This window comes from Salmo salar, chromosome ssa23 (genome assembly GCF_905237065.1).
Source record: "Salmo salar chromosome ssa23, Ssal_v3.1, whole genome shotgun sequence".
Lineage (NCBI taxonomy): Eukaryota > Metazoa > Chordata > Actinopteri > Salmoniformes > Salmonidae > Salmo > Salmo salar.
Genome location: NC_059464.1, coordinates 47,394,660 through 47,415,336, shown reverse-complemented (window position 1 = coordinate 47,415,336; position 20,677 = coordinate 47,394,660). Strand labels below are relative to the sequence as shown.

At 41.1% G+C, this 20,677-nt stretch overlaps 1 protein-coding gene across 7 annotated transcripts in view; it reads right to left on the bottom strand.

The window, feature by feature from the left end:
- Positions 1-227: 227 nt before the first annotated feature.
- The window catches only part of LOC106584806 (myelin regulatory factor), a 119,076-nt gene continuing 98,626 nt past the window's right edge, over positions 228-20,677 (bottom strand). For 5 of the 7 annotated variants that reach the window (XM_045705894.1, XM_045705897.1, XM_045705898.1 and 2 more), the window contains 14 exons: positions 19,627-19,726; positions 19,023-19,223; positions 18,522-18,630; positions 16,659-16,768; positions 15,903-16,063; positions 15,621-15,696; positions 14,306-14,457; positions 11,615-11,685; positions 11,404-11,520; positions 9,532-9,907; positions 8,763-8,825; positions 7,672-7,777; positions 6,014-6,088; positions 228-5,910 (listed from right to left, as the gene is read on the bottom strand). In XM_045705894.1, coding sequence (XP_045561850.1) covers positions 5,812-5,910; positions 6,014-6,088; positions 7,672-7,777; positions 8,763-8,825; positions 9,532-9,907; positions 11,404-11,520; positions 11,615-11,685; positions 14,306-14,457; positions 15,621-15,696; positions 15,903-16,063; positions 16,659-16,768; positions 18,522-18,630; positions 19,023-19,223; positions 19,627-19,726 — 1,816 coding nt within the window. In that variant the 3' untranslated portion in view covers positions 228-5,811. The remainder of the gene's footprint in view (positions 5,911-6,013; positions 6,089-7,671; positions 7,778-8,762; positions 8,826-9,531; positions 9,908-11,403; positions 11,521-11,614; positions 11,686-14,305; positions 14,458-15,620; positions 15,697-15,902; positions 16,064-16,658; positions 16,769-18,521; positions 18,631-19,022; positions 19,224-19,626; positions 19,727-20,677) is intronic. The other 2 variants (XM_045705896.1, XM_045705900.1) reach the window with 1 other exon arrangement.

Sequence of the window (20,677 nt, the reverse complement as noted above, 5' to 3'; positions counted from 1 at the left end):
GTGTAACAATGTATATATACAAAGGGAAAATAAATAAACATAAATATGGGTTGTATTTACAATGGTGTTTGTTCTTCACTGGTTGCCTTTTTCTTGTGGAAACAGGTCACAAATCTTGCTTCTGTGATGTCTCTCTCTCTCTCTCTCTCTCTCTCTCTCTCTCTCTCGAATAACATATGTAGACCTAAACTTCCCATGGCCGTCCCATCAACCAACCAAAATACACATTTTGTTTTCAATCAATATTTTATTTACTGCATTCATATTATGACAACATGCTCTTTAACACACAAAAAAATACAAAATAAGCAAAGACTCCAAAATAAATGTCATGATCGTGTATTAAAAATAAAGTAAGAGGTAAGACTAAAAAGCACACATTTATAGGGAGAACTTTAAAAGCAGTATAGAGGTGAATGAAGGAGGGGTATTTATGCTTTCATTAAGTATTTTAGTGTTCTGAAGGGCTTTAAGCCATAAGAATTAGAGTAATAAGATAAACATATTTAAAAATGAAGTAAAGATTTAAAGTGTCATTTAACACCTGATTTCCTTAACAAAAGCCACATCTCAATCGGTGGTCCAGGTGTGACACGGCACAGGATGGCCTTTCCTCTTTAGTTCTCTGCTGTTTCTCAAGCAAGATGGAGGCCGATGACATAACAGATTCCCATCAGACAAACTCCTTGAATTCTCTACTCTCTCTCTCTCTCTCTCTCTCTGCTCTCTCTGTGTGTGTGTTTTCTTATCCAGTGAGACAGGTAAAAGCCAAATAGCGATTTTGATTGGCACAGAGTTTCATAATATAGCATAACAATGTTTACATATGAATAATATAACAACAACAACAAGGATAGAGTAACAACAGTCAACATTATAATGATATAACTAAAATAACATAAAAAGGAGCATACATTGTTACAAAATGAAGCTACACAGTAACATTTCATGAATTTCTATACCATTTGAAACCATTTGAAACCAGTTGGAACCAGATGGAACCAGTTGGAACCAGATGGAACCAGTTGGAACCAGTTGGAACCATTTGAAACCAGTTGGAACCAGATGGAACCACCCAAGAGAGCGTAAATCAGTTGATATATACAATGCTATGCTGGTTTCACTGTAAAGGCTGGCTGGTGCATTATAAATAAGCTCAAATATTACACTGTACTCATGTATGTCAACATGTCATATTGCTAATACAGTATAGTACAATGTCTTTATATTTTGTCATCTTCAATGAAGTATATTCATTTGATTATGTTTTTTTGAATTTGTATTTGTAGATCTTCAACACACCGGATCTTAGAGAGACTGTGTTCAACACACCTGTTTCAACACACCTGACCTTAGAGGGACTGTGTTCAACACACCTGTTTCAACACACCTGGTCTCAGTATCAGAATACTTTGTTAACTTGAGGCATTCAGATACCAGATGTCCAAAGGGTCCTTCATCACGTACTAATAAATGTATATAATAACTGTATTGTATGACATATGAGGAACATAGTCAATAGTATATCAAAGAGCGGAGTGGTCAGTGAGTAAGGGAAAGACAATAACAGAGTACATATGAAAAACTATTTCCAGAGGAGATAGTTATAAACATGACTTTAGGGTATTTCCAGAGGAGATAGTTATAAACATGACTTTAGGGTATTTCCAGAGGAGATAGTTCTAAACATGACTTTAGGGTATTTCCAGAGGAGATAGTTATAAACATGACTTTAGGGTATTTCCAGAGGAGATAGTTATAAACATGACTTTAGGGTATTTCCAGAGGAGATAGTTCTAAACATGACTTTAGGGTATTTCCAGAGGAGATAGTTCTAAACATGACTTTAGGGTATTTCCAGAGGAGATAGTTCTAAACATGACTTTAGGGTATTTCCAGAGGAGATAGTTCTAAACATGACTTTAGGGTATTTCCAGAGGAGATAGTTATAAACATGACTTTAGGGTATTTCCAGAGGAGATAGTTCTAAACATGACTTTAGGGTATTTCCAGAGGAGATAGTTCTAAACATGACTTTAGGGTATTTCCAGAGGAGATAGTTCTAAACATGACTTTAGGGTATTTCCAGAGGAGATAGTTCTAAACATGACTTTAGGGTATTTCCAGAGGAGATAGTTCTAAACATGACTTTAGGGTATTTCCAGAGGAGATAGTTCTAAACATGACTTTAGGGTATTTCCAGAGGAGATAGTTCTAAACATGACTTTAGGGTATTTCCAGAGGAGATAGTTATAAACATGACTTTAGGGTATTTCCAGAGGAGATAGTTCTAAACATGACTTTAGGGTATTTCCAGAGGAGATAGTTATAAACATGACTTTAGGGTATTTCCAGAGGAGATAGTTCTAAACATGACTTTAGGGTATTTCCAGAGGAGATAGTTCTAAACATGACTTTAGGGTATTTCCAGAGGAGATAGTTATAAACATGACTTTAGGGTATTTCCAGAGGAGATAGTTATAAACATGACTTTAGGGTATTTCCAGAGGAGATAGTTCTAAACATGACTTTAGGGTATTTCCAGAGGAGATAGTTATAAACATGACTTTAGGGTATTTCCAGAGGAGATAGTTCTAAACATGACTTTAGGGTATTTCCAGAGGAGATAGTTCTAAACATGACTTTAGGGTATTTCCAGAGGAGATAGTTCTAAACATGACTTTAGGGTATTTCCAGAGGAGATAGTTCTAAACATGACTTTAGGGTATTTCCAGAGGAGATAGTTCTAAACATGACTTTAGGGTATTTCCAGAGGAGATAGTTCTAAACATGACTTTAGGGTATTTCCAGAGGAGATAGTTCTAAACATGACTTTAGGGTATTTCCAGAGGAGATAGTTATAAACATGACTTTAGGGTATTTCCAGAGGAGATAGTTCTAAACATGACTTTAGGGTATTTCCAGAGGAGATAGTTCTAAACATGACTTTAGGGTATTTCCAGAGGAGATAGTTCTAAACATGACTTTAGGGTATTTCCAGAGGAGATAGTTATAAACATGACTTTAGGGTATTTCCAGAGGAGATAGTTCTAAACATGACTTTAGGGTATTTCCAGAGGAGATAGTTCTAAACATGACTTTAGGGTATTTCCAGAGGAGATAGTTCTAAACATGACTTTAGGGTATTTCCAGAGGAGATAGTTCTAAACATGACTTTAGGGTATTTCCAGAGGAGATAGTTCTAAACATGACTTTAGGGACAGGGTGTTGTTTCCCGTCAGAGAGGGGAAGACAGAAAGTGTTAAACAGATTTAGAGCAATCAATGCAAAGGCTAGAATAATATAATAGTCCAGTGTACAAAATCCATAATTCATTCAGGTAGGTGTTAGCGTGGCCTCTGGGCTCATTCAGGAAGGTGTTAGTGTGGCCTCTGGACTCATTCAGGAAGGTGTTAGTGTGGCCTCTGGGCTCATTCAGGAAGGTGTTAGTGTGGCCTCTGGACTCATTCAGGAAGGTGCTAGTGTGGCCTCTGTTAACCCTTTCTTTCTTGTTCGTTTATACAAGACCCAGGTCACAAAATGGATGCCTCTATTAGCTCAGACATGAACAGCATTCAATCAAGTCCATGAGCTGCTTCGGTCTGGTGATAAGATGACAGCCTTCTTGTTTTGTAGAGAAAGATAAGGCACCAGCGGTTTAAAAAACACCGTTCAGATGTCAATATTTGTGTTGTCTAGTCTTGAAAACTAGACCCTAAGTTGGAGCATTTGAAAATTGTGGGAGGCAAAGCAGATGTCTGGAGAGACTACGGGTTATCAACATCACGATCCAGAGCAGAAAGTCATCTCTGATCTTCTACAATTAAAACAATTAAAACAGAAAATATATAGCTAAGAAGTACTTCTTAAACACACATTGTATTTTGCTAGTGGTTAAGCATTATTAAATCCAGTGAGCGAGTTACAGTGTAAAATTTCCAGTAAGCAAGATACAGTGTAAAAATGTCCAGTGTTCTTGTAACATATAGTCCCTTGTTGGACCTGATCAATGCCGTTATCAGATGCTGGGATTCTACAGCATACAGCGCGTACCAATTTCCCAGTACAGTGTATACAATTAGAATCATAGAATCATAGAATCAGAGTCATTCTAATTCTGTGGTTCCAGTACAGTGTATAGAATTAGAATCATAGAATCAGAGTCATTCTAATTCTGTGGTTCCAGTACAGTGTATAGAATTAGAATCATAGAATCAGAGTCATACTAATTCTGTGGTTCCAGTACAGTGTATAGAATTAGAATCATAGAATCAGAGTCATTCTAATTCTGTGGTTCCAGTACAGTGTTTCAGAGCACACAATGTATCTGCTGAGAGCATACAGTGTATACCATAGACAGACAATATGGGTTCTATAGCTATGGTGTATACAGTGGTCTACCGTTTCCAGTTATCTGAGTTTATCTCCAGTCTTATCATGCTGAGTCATTCACTTCTTGTAGATTTGATATACTCCTGTGATTTAATGCATTTCAATTAAAATGTGTTTCTTCTGTTTCTTAGCGTTTACCTTTGATGGATCATCAGCTACCTGTATAGATGCATCAGATTTCTGAATGTATCCGTATCAATCTGATGTAGAGTTTGTTTCAACTCCACGGCAGTGAGCGCCCTCAAACCAGTAAGGTGATTCTCTGCTAGGCTGCTTTTTAGTTTAGTTTCTCTAACACCCTTAAATTCAGCTCTGTTCATTCTTCCCCTCTAATCGGGGACTGATTTAGACCTGGGACACTTGGTGTGTGTAATTAATTATCAGGTAGAACAGAAAACTAGCAGGCTCTGGACCTCGTAGGACAACAGTTGAATATCCCTGCTCTAACAGATAGGTCAGACTTAATTCTGGTATCTTTCACAAAATTCCCAGATTTTCCAAATATCCTGTTTTGAAGATTCCGGATTTCGTCACTTTTGATTGCGGGAATCTTCCAAACGGGATTTCTGGAAAACCTGGGAATTTTGGTACTGGAATGCATAGACAAAGAATGTTTGAGACAAACTTCTACAGTAGTATATCCAAATCCACTGACTATGGTGCCATCTGGGAGGATCCAGACAGGAAGTCAAGACATACAGCAGCCCAGAACGGAATGTTAGTCAACTGTGAATTTGACTCTCCTATAATTATTCTCACTAGAACCAAATGTATTAAATCATACATTCAAAACAGGGTTTTTGTTTTCAGTCATAAGGAATGGTTAGAGTGTACAGTAGACACAAAACAAGTTCAGGAAAACGGATATTATAAATTGGCAAAAATACAAAATGATTAATAAGCCATAATATAACACTATAGCATTATGATAAACTTAGGTTTCATATAATGAAGTGCATAGGAGCTGTAGTTTGGTGGATATGTTTCTATACAGGACAGGATGGGTAGGAGAGAGAGAGAGAGAGAGAGAGAGAGAGAGAGAGGTGGGATAGGAGGTGTAGTAGTTAAAGGGATAGTTGAGATTATATCTACTTCTCCAGAGTCAGATGAACTCGTGGATACCAGTTTTATGTCTCTGCGTGCAATATGAAGAAAGTTGCTAACTAGCGTAAGCGCAATTTTTCCTGTAGACTTCCAGTCATAGTGCTAACGCTAGTTAGCATTGGCTTGAAAAACGACCTCTAACTTTCTTCATACTGCACGCAGAGATATACAAATTGGTATCCACGAGTTCATCTGACTCTGGGGAAGTAGATAAAAGGGCCTCCCAACTATCCCTTTAAGAAACCCTGAGTCAGTCAGGGGATAGGCTAGATTCAAAGCAAGCACACTAGTTTGCATGCTTAGTTCCCTCTCCTCTCATGCGCAGCTGCTTTGAATTAGGAAGTAGAAGTCAGAGTATGGTGGTGTGGTGGTGGTGGATACATTCTCCTCCTCTACGCCACACCTCACTTCACTCTGCCAGAAGGAGAAGAGGACAGAGGTCAAGATTAGATTGAAGCAACTTTATATTGATTTTTTTTTTTTTTAAATGGTCAAATATAATCGATTCAATACTCACAGACTTGGCCACTCTGAAGTGATAGGTGACGTCCTGGAATGACAGTACAGGTACTGGCCACAGGTGATCTGTCCCCTGAGGAGAAAGAGGTCAAGAGGTCAGTCAGTTTCTCCATAAGCAAAGTAATCAACAACAGGGTTGGGGTCAATTCCGCTTCAACTCAGACCATTTGGAAAGTATTGGAATTACAGTTTACTTCCTTAATTGAAATAGAATGAACCCCGAACACTGGTCAATAATAAACTCAGCAAAAAAAGAAACGTCCCTTTTTCAGGACCCTGTCTTTCAAAGATACTTCGTAAAAATTCAAATAACTTCACAGATCTTCATTGTAATGGGTTTAAACACTGTTTCCCAAGCTTGTTCAATGAACCATACACAATTAATGAACATGCACCTGTGGAACGGTCATTAAGACACTAACAGCTTACCGATGGTAGGCAATTAAGGTCACTTTTATGAAAACTTAGGAAACTAAAGAGGCCTTTCTACTGACTCTGAAAAACACCAAAAGAAAGATGCCCAGGGTCCCTGCTCATCTGCGTGAACGTGTCTTAAGCATGCTGCAAGGAGGCATGAGGACTGCATATTGCAATGTCTGTACTGTGAGACACCTAAGATAGCGCTGCAGGGAGACAGGACAGACAGCTGATTGTCCTCGCAGTGGCAGACCACGTGTGACAACACCTGCACAGGATTGGTACATCCGAACATCACACCTCCGGGACAGGTACAGGATGGCAACAACAACTGCCCCGAGTTACACCAGGAATGCACAATCCCTCCATCAGTGCTCAGACTGTCCGCAATAGGCTGAGAGAGGCTGGACTGAGGGCTTGTAGGCCTGTTGTAAGGCGAGTCGCGGTTTTGTCTCACCAGGGGTGATGGTCGGATACACGTTTATTGTTGAAGGAATGAGCGTTACACCGAGGCCTGTACTCTGGAGCGGGATCGATTTGGAGGTGGAGGGTCCGTCATGGTCTGGTGCGGTGTGTCACAGCATCATCGGACTGAGCTTGTTGTCATTGCAGGCAATCTCAACGCTGTGCATTACAGGGAAGACATCCTCCTCCCTCATGTGGTACCCTTCCTGCAGGCTCATCCTGACAAGACCCTCCAGCATGACAATGCCACCAGCCATGCTGCTCGTTCTGTGCGTGATTTCCTGCAAGACAGGAATGTCAGTGTTCTGCCATGGCCAGCGAAGAGCCCGGATCTCAATCCCATTGAGCACGTCTGGGACCTGTTGGATCGGAGGGTGAGGGCTAGGGCCATTCCCCACAGAAATGTCCGGGAACTTGCAGGTGCCTTGGTGGAAGAGTGGGGTAACATCTCACAGCAAGAACTGGCAAATCTGGTGCAGTCCATGAGGAGGAGATGCACTGTAGTACTTAATGCAGCTGGTGGCCACACCAGATACTGACTGTTTGATTTTGACCCCCCCCCCACACACACTTTGTTCAGGGACACATTATTCCATTTCTGTTAGTCACATGTCTGTGGAACTTGTTCAGTTTATGTCTCAGTTGATGAATATTGTTATGTTCAAACAAATATTTACACATGTTAAGTTTCTGAAAATAAACAGTTGACAGTGAGAGGACGTTTCTTTTTTTGCTGAGTTTATGTCTTATATTGGATTAAATGTATAGATGTACCTCAGTGACTTTTTTCTCTCCAGCATGAAGCTCTGTCTCTGTGTGGTCAGGACACAGACGTCCTCTAGTGGCTCCACACTGTCTGACCCACACGCTGGCACTGGAACTGAGGACAGAGGGAAGGATGGTGACATTTCGTTACAACACTGTGTGAAGAAACGGGAACTGAGGACAGAGGTAAGAATGGTGACATTTCGTTACAACACTGTGAAGAAACGGGAACTGAGGACAGAGGGAAGGATGGTTACAAGTCTTTACAGGCGTGATCAATAGAAAAGGTGTAGTTGGTAAATCACCTATTTTGTGGGGAAAAAAACAGGTTTGTCTGCTTGGCAACTACATATAAACACATGCAGCTGTCATGGACTTCATCATAACTGTAGATAGCTGAGTTGTTTTGTTGTTTTATGTCCTGTGGTCTGGACTTCATATGTAGAGTGATCCGTAACCATGCCTACTCACATCATATGGAGAGTGATCTGTAACCATGCCTACTCACATCATATGGAGAGTGATCTATAACCATGCCTACTCACATCATATGGAAAGTGATCTGTAACCATGCCTACTCACATCATATGGAGAGTGATCTGTAACCATGCCTACTCACATCATATGGAGAGTGATCTGTAACCATGCCTACTCACATCATATGGAGAGTGATCTGTAACCATGCCTACTCACATCATGTGGAGAGTGATCTATAACCATGCCTACTCATATCATATGGAGAGTGATCTGTAACCATGCCTACTCACATCGTATGGAGAGTGATCTGTAACCATGCCTACTCACATCATATGGAGAGTGATCTGTAACCATGCCTACTCACATCATGTGGAGAGTGATCTATAACCATGCCTACTCACATCATATGGAGAGTGATCTGTAACCATGCCTACTCACATCATATGGAGAGTGATCTGTAACCATGCCTACTCACATCATATGGAGAGTGATCTGTAACCATGCCTACTCACATCATATGGAGAGTGATCTGTAACCATGCCTACTCACATCATATGGAGAGTGATCTGTAACCATGCCTACTCACATCATATGGAGAGTGATCTGTAACCATGCCTACTCACATCATGTGGAGAGTGATCTGTGACATGGAAGAGTTCTTGATTGCTGAGAGTGGTACAGTATAGCTGTAGATAAAACATACAAATCATTATGTAATGCAGTCACACAAACCCCAACAATACAAGCAATTTAATTTAATTGACTTTTGAATTGTTTTTATTTAACCTTTATTTAACCTGGCAAGTCAGTTAAGATCAAATTCTTATTTACAATGACGGCCTCCCAAAAGGCAAAAGGCCTCCTGCGGGGACGGGGGCCTGGGATTAAAAATAAAAATAAATACAATATAAATATAGGACAAAACACACATCACGACAAGAGAGACAACACAACACAACATAAAGAGAGACCTAAGACAACAACATAACAAGGCAGCAACACATGACAACACAGCATGGTAGCAACACAACACAACATGGTAGCAACATAACCTGATAACAACATGGTAGCAACACAACATGACAACAACATGGTAGCAACACAACATGGTAGCAACACAACATGTTAGCAGCATAAAACAGGGTACAAACATTATTGGGCACAGACAACAGCACAAAGGGCAAGAAGGTAGAGACAACAATACATCACGCAAAGCAGCTACAACTGTCAGTAAGAGTATCCATGATTTAGTCTTTGAATGAAGAGATGGAGATAAAACTGTCGAGTTATGTCAAATGTCTTTAATATAATGTGTTTCACAAAGGTTTTGTGTTCCAGTCTAACTACATTCGACTCATACAGTCTAAAGAAGAACCACACAGGAAGACCCACCTGCAGCTGTCAGGATGGGGACAGTTGTGTGATGAGATGTGTTGGTCTGTCTCCAGGATGTGTAGATCCATAAGGGAAGGGGATGATATTTCCCCTGCTTCCTCCTCTGTGTTGCTGTGTGTGTTGTCCCGGCGTTGTCTCCGAGGCAGGGTCTGTTGGCCTCCAGGCCCACCCGGTCCAGGCCCACCCGGTCCAGGCAGCCGGTTCGTGACCCCCCCTACAACCTCCAGGTCTCCTGCAGGGGCAGGGGCAGGTCTCTTCGCCTTGGACAGGTACATGGGGGCGGAGGTGTGGCTGAGACGGTTCCTGTAGCGTCCGTCCTTGTCCACAGGCCTGGACTTGGCCTTCTTGTTGATACTGCCCGGACTACTCAGCTCTACAGGAGAGAGGAGAGAGACTGGTGTCATGAATGCTTCTGTAAACAAACGCAAGTTGTTTATGAAATGTTTCCTCACTGCTTATGTATGGGTTGTGTATGGGTTACATATGGGTTATGTATGGGTCATGTATGGGTCATGTATGGGTTTTGTATGTGTTATGTATGGGTTATGTATGGGTCATGTATGAGTTATGTATAGGTCATGTATGGGTCATATATGGGTCATGTTTGGGTCATATATGGGTCATGTATGGGTCATGTATGGGTCATGTATGGGTTATGTATGAGTTATGTATGTGTTATATATGGGTTATGTATGTGTCATATATGGGTCATATATGGGTCATATATGGGTCATATATGGGTCATGTATGGGTCATGTATGTGTTATATATGGGTTATGTATGGGTTATGTATGGGTCATATATGGGTCATGTATGGGTTATAAATGGGTTATGTATGGGTCATGTATGGATTATGTATGAGTTATGTATGTGTTATATATGGCTTATGTATGGGTTATGTATGGGTCATATATGGTTCATGTATGGGTCATGTATGGGTCATGTATGGGTTACATATGGGTTATGTATGGGTCATGTATGGGTCATGTATGGGTTTTGTATGTGTTATGTATGGGTTATGTATGGGTCATGTATGAGTTATGTATGGGTCATGTATGGGTCATATATGGGTCATGTTTGGGTCATATATGGGTCATGTATGGGTCATGTATGGGTTATGTATGAGTTATGTATGTGTTATATATGGGTTATGTATGGGTCATATATGGGTCATATATGGGTCATATATGGGTCATGTATGGGTCATGTATGTGTTATATATGGGTTATGTATGGGTTATGTATGGGTCATATATGGGTCATGTATGGGTTATAAATGGGTTATGTATGGGTCATGTATGGGTCATGTATGAGTTATGTATGGGTTATATATGGGTTATGTATGGGTTATGTATGGGTCATATATGGTTCATGTATGGGTCATGTATGGGTCATGTATGGGTCATGTATGGTTCATGTATGTGTCATGTATGGGTCATGTATGAGTTATGTATGTGTTATGTATGGGTTATGTATGGGTCATGTATGAGTTATGTATGGGTCATGTATGAGTTATGTATGGGTCATGTATGGGTCATGTATGTGTTATGTATGTGTTATGTATGTGTTATGTATGTGTCATGTATGGGTCATGTATGTGTCATGTATGGGTTATGTATGGGTCATGTATGAGTTATGTATGGGTCATGTATGGGTCATGTATGAGTTATGTATGTGTTATATATGGGTTATGTATGGGTTATGTATGGGTCATGTATGGTTCATGTATGGGTCATGTATGGGTCATGTATGTGTTATGTATGGGTTATGTATGGGTCATGTATGGGTCATGTATGGGCTATAGGTTATGAATGAAGATATGGGTTAAGCTTTTTGTCTGGTGTGGTAGGACAGATGGGTGTTTTCTTACCCGATGTAGATTGGTTGTTGCTTGGCGACAGAGCAGTTGCTGATTGGTTGTTTGTGGCAGTTGTAGGCGGGCAGCAAGCTGCAGGATTGGACAGTGAAGGAGAGGGCGGGACTGTATCTGTACAGAACAGATATGACAGTTATTCAATCCACTGTAAAATGTAATGAAGTAGGCTGCGATTGATTCATATGTCCCAGTGTGTGTCGCTGACCAGGAAGTGTCGGGGTGGTAGACCGAGGACCGGAGGCCGTCCTTCTAGATGATCCCACTGCAGACCTGGACCTGAGGGATGTCAGAACATTTTACCTTTATTTAACTAGGCAAGTCAGCTAAGAACAAATTCTTATTTTCAAATGACGGCCTAGGAACAGCGGGTTAACTGCCTTGTTCAGGGGCAGAACGACAGATTTTTACCATGTCAGCTCGGGGATTCGATCTAGCAACCTTTCAGTTACTGGCCCAAGGCTCTAACCACTAGGCTACCTGCCGCCCCATTACAGTACAGTCAGAGAGAACACAGAGAATAGAATAGAATAGAATAGAATAGAATAGCAGAGACAGCGTCAGGTGGGGGGGGCTGAATAAATAATGTGAAGTAATCAGAATATGTTTTGTGGTGAAAGTGGTTTGTACCTCTAACCTTATTCTTTCACAAAGCCTTTGTCTGTATAGGCCTACTTCATATACATTTGTCTGTATAGGCCTACTTCATGTACATTTGTCTGTATAGGCCTACTTCATGTACATTTGTCTGTATAGGCCTACTTGTAATGTTCCAGACTGGACTGGCAAGCAAGTCAACAGTAGAAATTAGTCATGACCTCTTGAGACACAGGCAAAGAAACGCCCTTATCACAAACCTACAGTACAGTATTAATCAAAGATAAGAGAATGGGAGAGTGAGAGGGGAAAGGGGGGAGAAGGAGAGAAGGGGAGAGATATAAAGAGAGAGAGAGAGAAGGGAAAGACAGAGCGAGGAAGAGGGAGAGAGAGAGAAGGGAGAAAGAGAGAGGGGGGAGAGAGAGAGAGAGAGAGAGAGAGAGAGAGGGGGGGAGAGAGAGAGAGAGAGAGAGAGAAGGGAAAGACAGAGCGAGGAAGAGGGAGAGAGAGAGAAGGGAGAGAGAGAGAGAAGGGAGAGACAGAGTGAGGAAGAGGGAGAGAGAGAGGGGGAGAGAGAGAAGGGAGAGAGAGAGAGAGAAGGGAGAGACAGAAAGACAGAGCGAGGAAGAGAGAAAGAGAGAGGGGGAGAGAGAGAGAGAGAGAGAGAGAGAGAGAGAGAGAGAGAGAAGGGAGAGAGAGAGAGAAGGGAGAGACAGAGTGAGGAAGAGGGAGAGAGAGAGGGGGAGAGAGAGAGAGAGAGAAGAGCAAATAGGGAAGAAGAAAAGAGGAGAGCACGGGAAGAGAGACAGAAAGACAGAAAGATAAGAGAGCGAAAGATGAGATATAACATGGACAGAGTGGTGGACAGTTGAGGTATATCATGTAGTGTATATAGTTGAGGTATCTCATGTAGTGTATATAGTTGAGGTATATCATGTAGTGTATATGGTTGAGGTATATCATGTAGTGTATATAGTTGAGGTATCCCATGTAGTGTATATAGTTGAGGTATCTCATGTAGTGTATATAGTTGAGGTATCCCATGTAGTGTATATAGTTGAGGTATCTCATGTAGTGTATATGGTTGAGGTTTATCATGTAGTGTATATGGTTGAGGTATATCATGTAGTGTATATGGTTGAGGTATATCATGTAGTGTATATAGTTGAGGTATCCCATGTAGTGTATATAGTTGAGGTATCTCATGTAGTGTATATGGTTGAGGTATATCATGTAGTGTATATGGTTGAGGTATATCATGTAGTGTATATAGTTGAGGTATATCATGTACTGTATATAGTTGAGGTATCTCATGTAGTGTATATAGTTGAGGTATATCATGTAGTGTAGATGGTTGAGGTATATCATGTAGTGTATATAGTTGAGGTATATCATGTAGTGTATATAGTTGAGGTATCTTACGTAGTGTATATAGTTGAGGTATATCATGTAGTGTATATAGTTGAGGTATCTCATGTAGTGTATATAGTTGAGGTATATCATGTAGTGTATATAGTTGAGGTATATCATGTAGTGTATATAGTTGAGGTATCTCATGTAGTGTATATAGTTGAGGTATATCATGTAGTGTATATAGTTGAGGTATCTTACGTAGTGTACAGGTATGTGGTTGAGGTATATCATGTAGTGTATATAGTTGAGGTATCTCATGTAGTGTATATAGTTGAGGTATATCATGTAGTGTATATGGTTGAGGTATATCATGTACTGTATATAGTTGAGGTATCTCATGTAGTGTATATAGTTGAGGTATATCATGTAGTGTATATAGTTGAGGTATCTTACGTAGTGTACAGGTATGTGGTTGAGGTATATCATGTAGTGTATATAGTTGAGGTATCTCATGTAGTGTATATAGTTGAGGTATATCATGTAGTGTATATGGTTGAGGTATATCATGTACTGTATATAGTTGAGGTATCTTACGTAGTGTATATAGTTGAGGTATCTCATGTAGTGTATATAGTTGAGGTATCTCATGTAGTGTATATAGTTGAGGTATATCATGTAGTGTATATAGTTGAGGTATATCATGTAGTGTATATAGTTGAGGTATCTCATGTAGTGTATATAGTTGAGGTATATCATGTAGTGTATATAGTTGAGGTATATCATGTAGTGTATATAGTTGAGGTATATCATGTAGTGTATATAGTTGAGGTATCTTACGTAGTGTACAGGTATGTGGTTGAGGTATATCATGTAGTGTAGATGGTTGAGGTATATCATGTACAGGTATGTCTAATGTACTGTATCTGCCTGATGAGAACAGCATACATACCCAGCCTTCTCAGAGACGTCGCCTCTGTGGTGCAGCGTCAACACGTACAGGACGGACATGGAGATGACACTGAAGGTCATGACGACGACTAGAGCCAGAATGATTCCCTGCATCACCCTGTGGCTGATACAGCCCTGCTCTGGAGTCGGACTCTGGAATCACATACAGGTACAGGTTAGAACCGCCCCACACACTGATACAGCTCTACTCTGGGGTTAGACTGTGGAACCACACACTGATACAGCTCTACTCTGGGGTTAGACTGTGGAACCACACACTGATACAGCTCTACTCTGGGGTTAGACTGTGGAACCACACACTGATACAGCTCTACTCTGGGGTTAGACTGTGGAACCACACACTGATACAGCTCTACTCTGGGGTTAGACTGTGGAACCACACACTGATACAGCACTACTCTGGGGTTAGACTGTGGAACCACACACTGATACAGCTCTACTCTGGGGTTAGACTGTGGAACCACACACTGATACAGCTCTACTCTGGGGTTAGACTGTGGAACCACACACTGATACAGCTCTACTCTGGGGTTAGACTGTGGAACCACACACTGATACAGCTCTACTCTGGGGTTAGACTGTGGAACCACACACTGATACAGCTCTACTCTGGGGTTAGACTGTGGAACCACACACTGATACAGCTCTACTCTGGGGTTAGACTGTGGAACCACACACTGATACAGCACTACTCTGGGGTTAGACTGTGGAACCACACACTGATACAGCTCTACTCTGGGGGTTAGACTGTGGAACCACACACTGATACAGCTCTACTCTGGGGTTAGACTGTGGAACCACACACTGATACAGCTCTACTCTGGGGTTAGACTGTGGAACCACACACTGATACAGCACTACTCTGGGGTTAGACTGTGGAACCACACACTGATACAGCACTACTCTGGGGTTTTAATTGAATTATAATAATTATAATTTATATTATTCATAATATCTGTTAATTATAATATCTGTTAATCATAATATATATAAATTATACTGTCTGTTAATCATTATATATATATATATTATATATAATAATAATATATGTTAATTCGACTATCTGTTAATCATAATATCTGTTTACCATAATGTATGTTAATTATAATACATGTCAAGCTCTGTTTATCATAATGTATGTTAATTATGATATATGCTAATCATAATATATGCTAATTATACTATGTGTTAATCATAATTTCTGTCAATCCTAATGATCCTGACTAAATACCATCCATTTTGAAGTCCATAGACATTTTGATTCATAGAGAAACATACAGGTCAGAGAGACTTACCTTGCTCCCAGGTTTGACTGTCTTCTTCTTCTTCAGAGGGACACTTCCTGTCCTGCTGAACTGGCTTCCTGATTGGCTGGAGAGACGGTAAGAAGATTAAATCATCCACCAAATACATACAGTATGTAATGTATTGTAGTTCAACTGTGCTTCATCAAGTTTGCAGTGGTACAATGGAACCAATGGAATAGTAGCCTACCAATAGTGTAAACTCCAAGCTAAATCAGGTTCACCTATTGAAAGTATTTGACATGCAATGCATAATATCCAGGTGTGTCCTACCTGGTGGTGCCTCCGCTGACGGTGCTCTTCATGCTGTCCAGGCGGCGGAGTTTGGCCAGCTTCCTGCTCCAGCGCTCCAGCTCATCTATACGAGTCTCCAGGTTGTCAGTCAATTTACACAGCTCCTTCACCGCTCCCACGTTCTCCATGAAGATACGGTCCTAGAGAGGAGAGAGAGAGCGAGAGAGAGAGAGAGAGAGAGAGAAGGAGAGAGCGGGAGAGGAGGAGAGAAAGATAGAGAGAGAGAGAGAGAGAGAGATGAAGAGAGAAAGAGGGAGAGGAGAGGAGGAGAGAGGTAGAGAGAGAGAGAGAAAGAAAGAGAGAGAGAGAGAGAGAGAGAGAGAGAGAGAGAGAGATGAAGAGAGAAAGAGGGAGAGGAGAGGGGTAGAGAGAGAGAGAGAGAAAGAAAGAGAGAGAGAGAGAGAGAGAGAGAGAGAGAGAGAGAGAGATGAAGAGAGAAAGAGGGAGAGGAGAGAGGTAGAGCGAGAGAGAGAGAGAGAGAAAAAGAGAGAGAGAGAGAGAGAGAGAGAGAGAGAGAGAGAGAGAGAAAGAGAGGCACAGAAGTTGGCGTTTGTGTGTCTGTTGCCATATTCCGGAATCTTTTCCAGAGTTGTCGGGTTCTTCAGAAATCTCGGTTGGAGGATTTCCCGTTTCCCTCCCCAGTTATTCGCCCCTGTTTCCAGGAATTCTCCAACTTGTATTAAATACATACAGTATGCTTGGTTGCTGTGTGTGCGTGCAAAGGGTGTGTCTCACCTTGTTAACCACCAGTAGTTTAGGGATGGTCTCTCCGTTAGAGCAGATCACATCTCCACCCTCCTTCACAGCTTCAGGCAGGATCTGCTGCACATCCTGAGCTATCACTCCTGGATAATACAACACCTTACTGTAACTTCTATCACTCCTGGATAATACACCTTACTGTAACTTCTATCACTCCTAGATAATACACCTTACTGTAACTCCTATCACTCCTGGATAATACAACACCTTACTGTAAGCTCATATCACTCCTAGATAATACACCTTACTGTAACTCCTATCACTCCTAGATAATACAACACCTTACTGTAACTCCTATCACTCCTGGAAAATAAAACACCTTACTGTAACTCCTATCACTCCTAGATAATACAACACCTTACTGTAACTCCTATCACTCCTGGATAATACAACACCTTACTGTAAGCTCCTATCACTCCTGGATAATACAACACCTTACTGTAACTCCTATCACTCCTGGATAATACAACACCTTACTGTAACTCCTATCACTCCTAGATAATACACCTTATTGTAACTCCTATCACTCCTAGATAATACAACACCTTACTGTAACTCCTATCACTCCTGGATAATACAACACCTTACTGTAAGCTCCTATCACTCCTGGATAATACAACACCTTACTGTAAGCTCCTATCACTCCTGGATAATACACCTTACTGTAACTCCTATCACTCCTAGATAATACACCTTATTGTAACTCCTATCACTCCTAGATAATACAACACCTTACTGTAACTCCTATCACTCCTGGATAATACAACACCTTACTGTAAGCTCATATCACTCCTGGATAATACAACACCTTACTGTAAGCTCCTATCACTCCTGGATAATACAACACCTTACTGTAAGCTCATATCACTCCTGGATAATACACCTTACTGTAACTCCTATCACTCCTAGATAATACAACACCTTACTGTAACTCCTATCACTCCTGGAAAATAAAACACCTTACTGTAACTCCTATCACTCCTGGATAATACACCTTACTGTAACTCCTATCACTCCTAGATAATACAACACCTTACTGTAAGCTCCTATCACTCCTGGATAATACAACACCTTACTGTAACTCCTATCACTCCTGGATAATACAACACCTTACTGTAACTCCTATCACTCCTAGATAATACACCTTATTGTAACTCCTATCACTCCTAGATAATACAACACCTTACTGTAACTCCTATCACTCCTGGATAATACAACACCTTACTGTAAGCTCCTATCACTCCTGGATAATACAACACCTTACTGTAAGCTCCTATCACTCCTGGATAATACACCTTACTGTAACTCCTATCACTCCTAGATAATACACCTTATTGTAACTCCTATCACTCCTAGATAATACAACACCTTACTGTAACTCCTATCACTCCTGGATAATACAACACCTTACTGTAAGCTCATATCACTCCTGGATAATACAACACCTTACTGTAACTCCTATCACTCCTAGATAATACAACACCTTACTGTAAGCTCATATCACTCCTGGATAATACACCTTACTGTAACTCCTATCACTCCTGGATAATAAAACACCTTACTGTAACTCCTATCACTCCTGGATAATACAACACCTTACTGTAAGCTCCTGGAGACAGGGGTCATAGAAGTAAGGTCTGTCAGAGCATCATGTATACATACAGACACATAGCCACACTACGCCAATGCAATGGACGGGAGGATATAAAATATAAAGATAACTCACCGATACAAATGTTATTAAGATGGGAATGCAATACATTTCTAGTGCTACTGATTTCTGTTAATTCATTGTCTATAATGTATAACCCAAAATGACAGTGTTGTATAAGTTACCGGTCTCTGGGCTGGTGTCGATGCCCATGCTGGAAGCAAACTCAGGCTTGTACTGATAATGAACCAGCCTCATCTGACTGATCCGCTTCAGGTTGCCTGTAGTGTCCACCTACATATATACACACACACACACACACACACACACACACACACACACACACACACACACACACACAGACACACACACACACACACACACACACACACACACACACACACACACACACACACACACACACACACACACACACACACACACACACACACACACAGAGATTTGGATATGACTATGGAGCTAGATTACAGACAGGTACATACGGCTAAAGGATGACGATGTATGGTTTCAGGACAATGAACAGAAAACAAGATAGAAAATGTTATGAATTATTGTAACACAAATTTAAAAAAAATTATGTCGGGAATATTTTTTTTAAAATTTTTTTATGGTAGAGCAGTCTACCATATCTACAGATCACATCCCCCCCACCCCCCCACCCTCACCTCGTGGACGTTCTCTTTAGCCCGTATATCGGAGGGGTGCACCAGTGACCCCATGACCTTCAGGTTGCCGTGAATGACCATGGCCTCGTCTGGCCGGTCGGTGTTGATGCCGACCCGGCCGTGGTGGTACACTGAGTCAGGTAGCTGACCGCGCTGCCACAACACCTCACTGTCACTCTCAAACTGACCAGGGTTAGACGCCTGGAAACCCAGAGAAGGATAGGGACAGACGACAAAGAAATATTTAGAGTTGAGGGGAGCTGTAAAAATATCCTTTGATTTACATTCGTAATAACAGGTCTCTCATTCTTCTTTTGTTTGCGGTGCTAGTAATATCCCTATGCACTGAGTAGCTTCCGACATTTTTGTTGCTGATCTGCATGGAATGATTAACAGCCTCAACAAACATATAGATATTTACAGAAGAAAAAAATCAAGACCGTAACACATGAAGTCAGATAGGTATGAGGGGTTTGGCTCAATTTCATATATTATTTAGGAAGACAGTCAATTCAAATTTTTTAATTGTAAATGTCTGTTTATTTCCTGCGACGTAAATATTGAGATCAGAAGAGGACGGTCAGACAGACACGGCCAGACTGACAGAGGTTACCCTGACGATGATCCTCTCGGACACCTGCGCGGCCACCGTGAAGCTCTGACTGTGGGCCTGGGCCTGCAATGCTACCACCAACATGAAGTACCTACAGTATGAAGGTAAACAGGGGTTAATCACCTACAGTATTTAAAAATATATATATATATTTCACCTTTATTTAACCAGGCAGGCAAGTTGAGAACAAGTTCTCATTTACAATTGCGACCTGGCCAAGATAAAGCAAAGCAGTTCGACACGTACAACAACACAGAGTTACACATGGAGTAAAACAAACATACAGTCAATAATACAGTAGAAAAATACGTCTATATACAATGTGAGCAAATGAGGTGAGATAAGGGAGTTAAAGGCAAAAAGGCCATGGTGGCAAAGTAAATACAATATAGCAAGTAAAACACTGGAATGGTAGATTTGTAGTGGAAGAAAGTCCAAAGTAGAAATAGAAATAATGGGGTGCAAAGGAGCTAAATAAATAAATACAGTAGGGGAAGAGGTAGGGCTAAATTATAGATGGGCTATGTACAGGTGCAGTGATCTGTGAGCTGCTCTGACAGCTGGTGCTTAAAGCTAGTGAGGGAGATAAGTGTTTCCAGTTTCAGAGATTTTTGTAGTTCGTTCCAGTCATTGGCAGCAGAGAACTGGAAGGAGAGATGGCCAAAGGAGGAATTGGCTTTCGGGGTGACCAGAGAGATATACCTGCTGGAGCGCGTGCTACAGGTGGGTGCTGCTATGGTGACCAGTGAGCTGAGATAAGGGGGGACTTTACCTAGCAGGGTCTTGTAGATGACCTGGAGCCAGTGGGTTTGGCGACGAGTATGAAGCGCCGAAGTCGAGGATCGGTAGGATGGTCAGTTTTACGAGGGTATGTTTGGCAGCATGAATGAAGGATGCTTTGTTGCGAAATAGGAAGCCAATTCTAGATTTAACTTTGGATTGGAGATGTTTGATGTAAGTCTGGAAGGAGAGCTTACAGTCTAATCAGACACCGAGGTATTTGTAGTTGTCCACATATTCTAAGTCAGAACCGTCCAGAGTA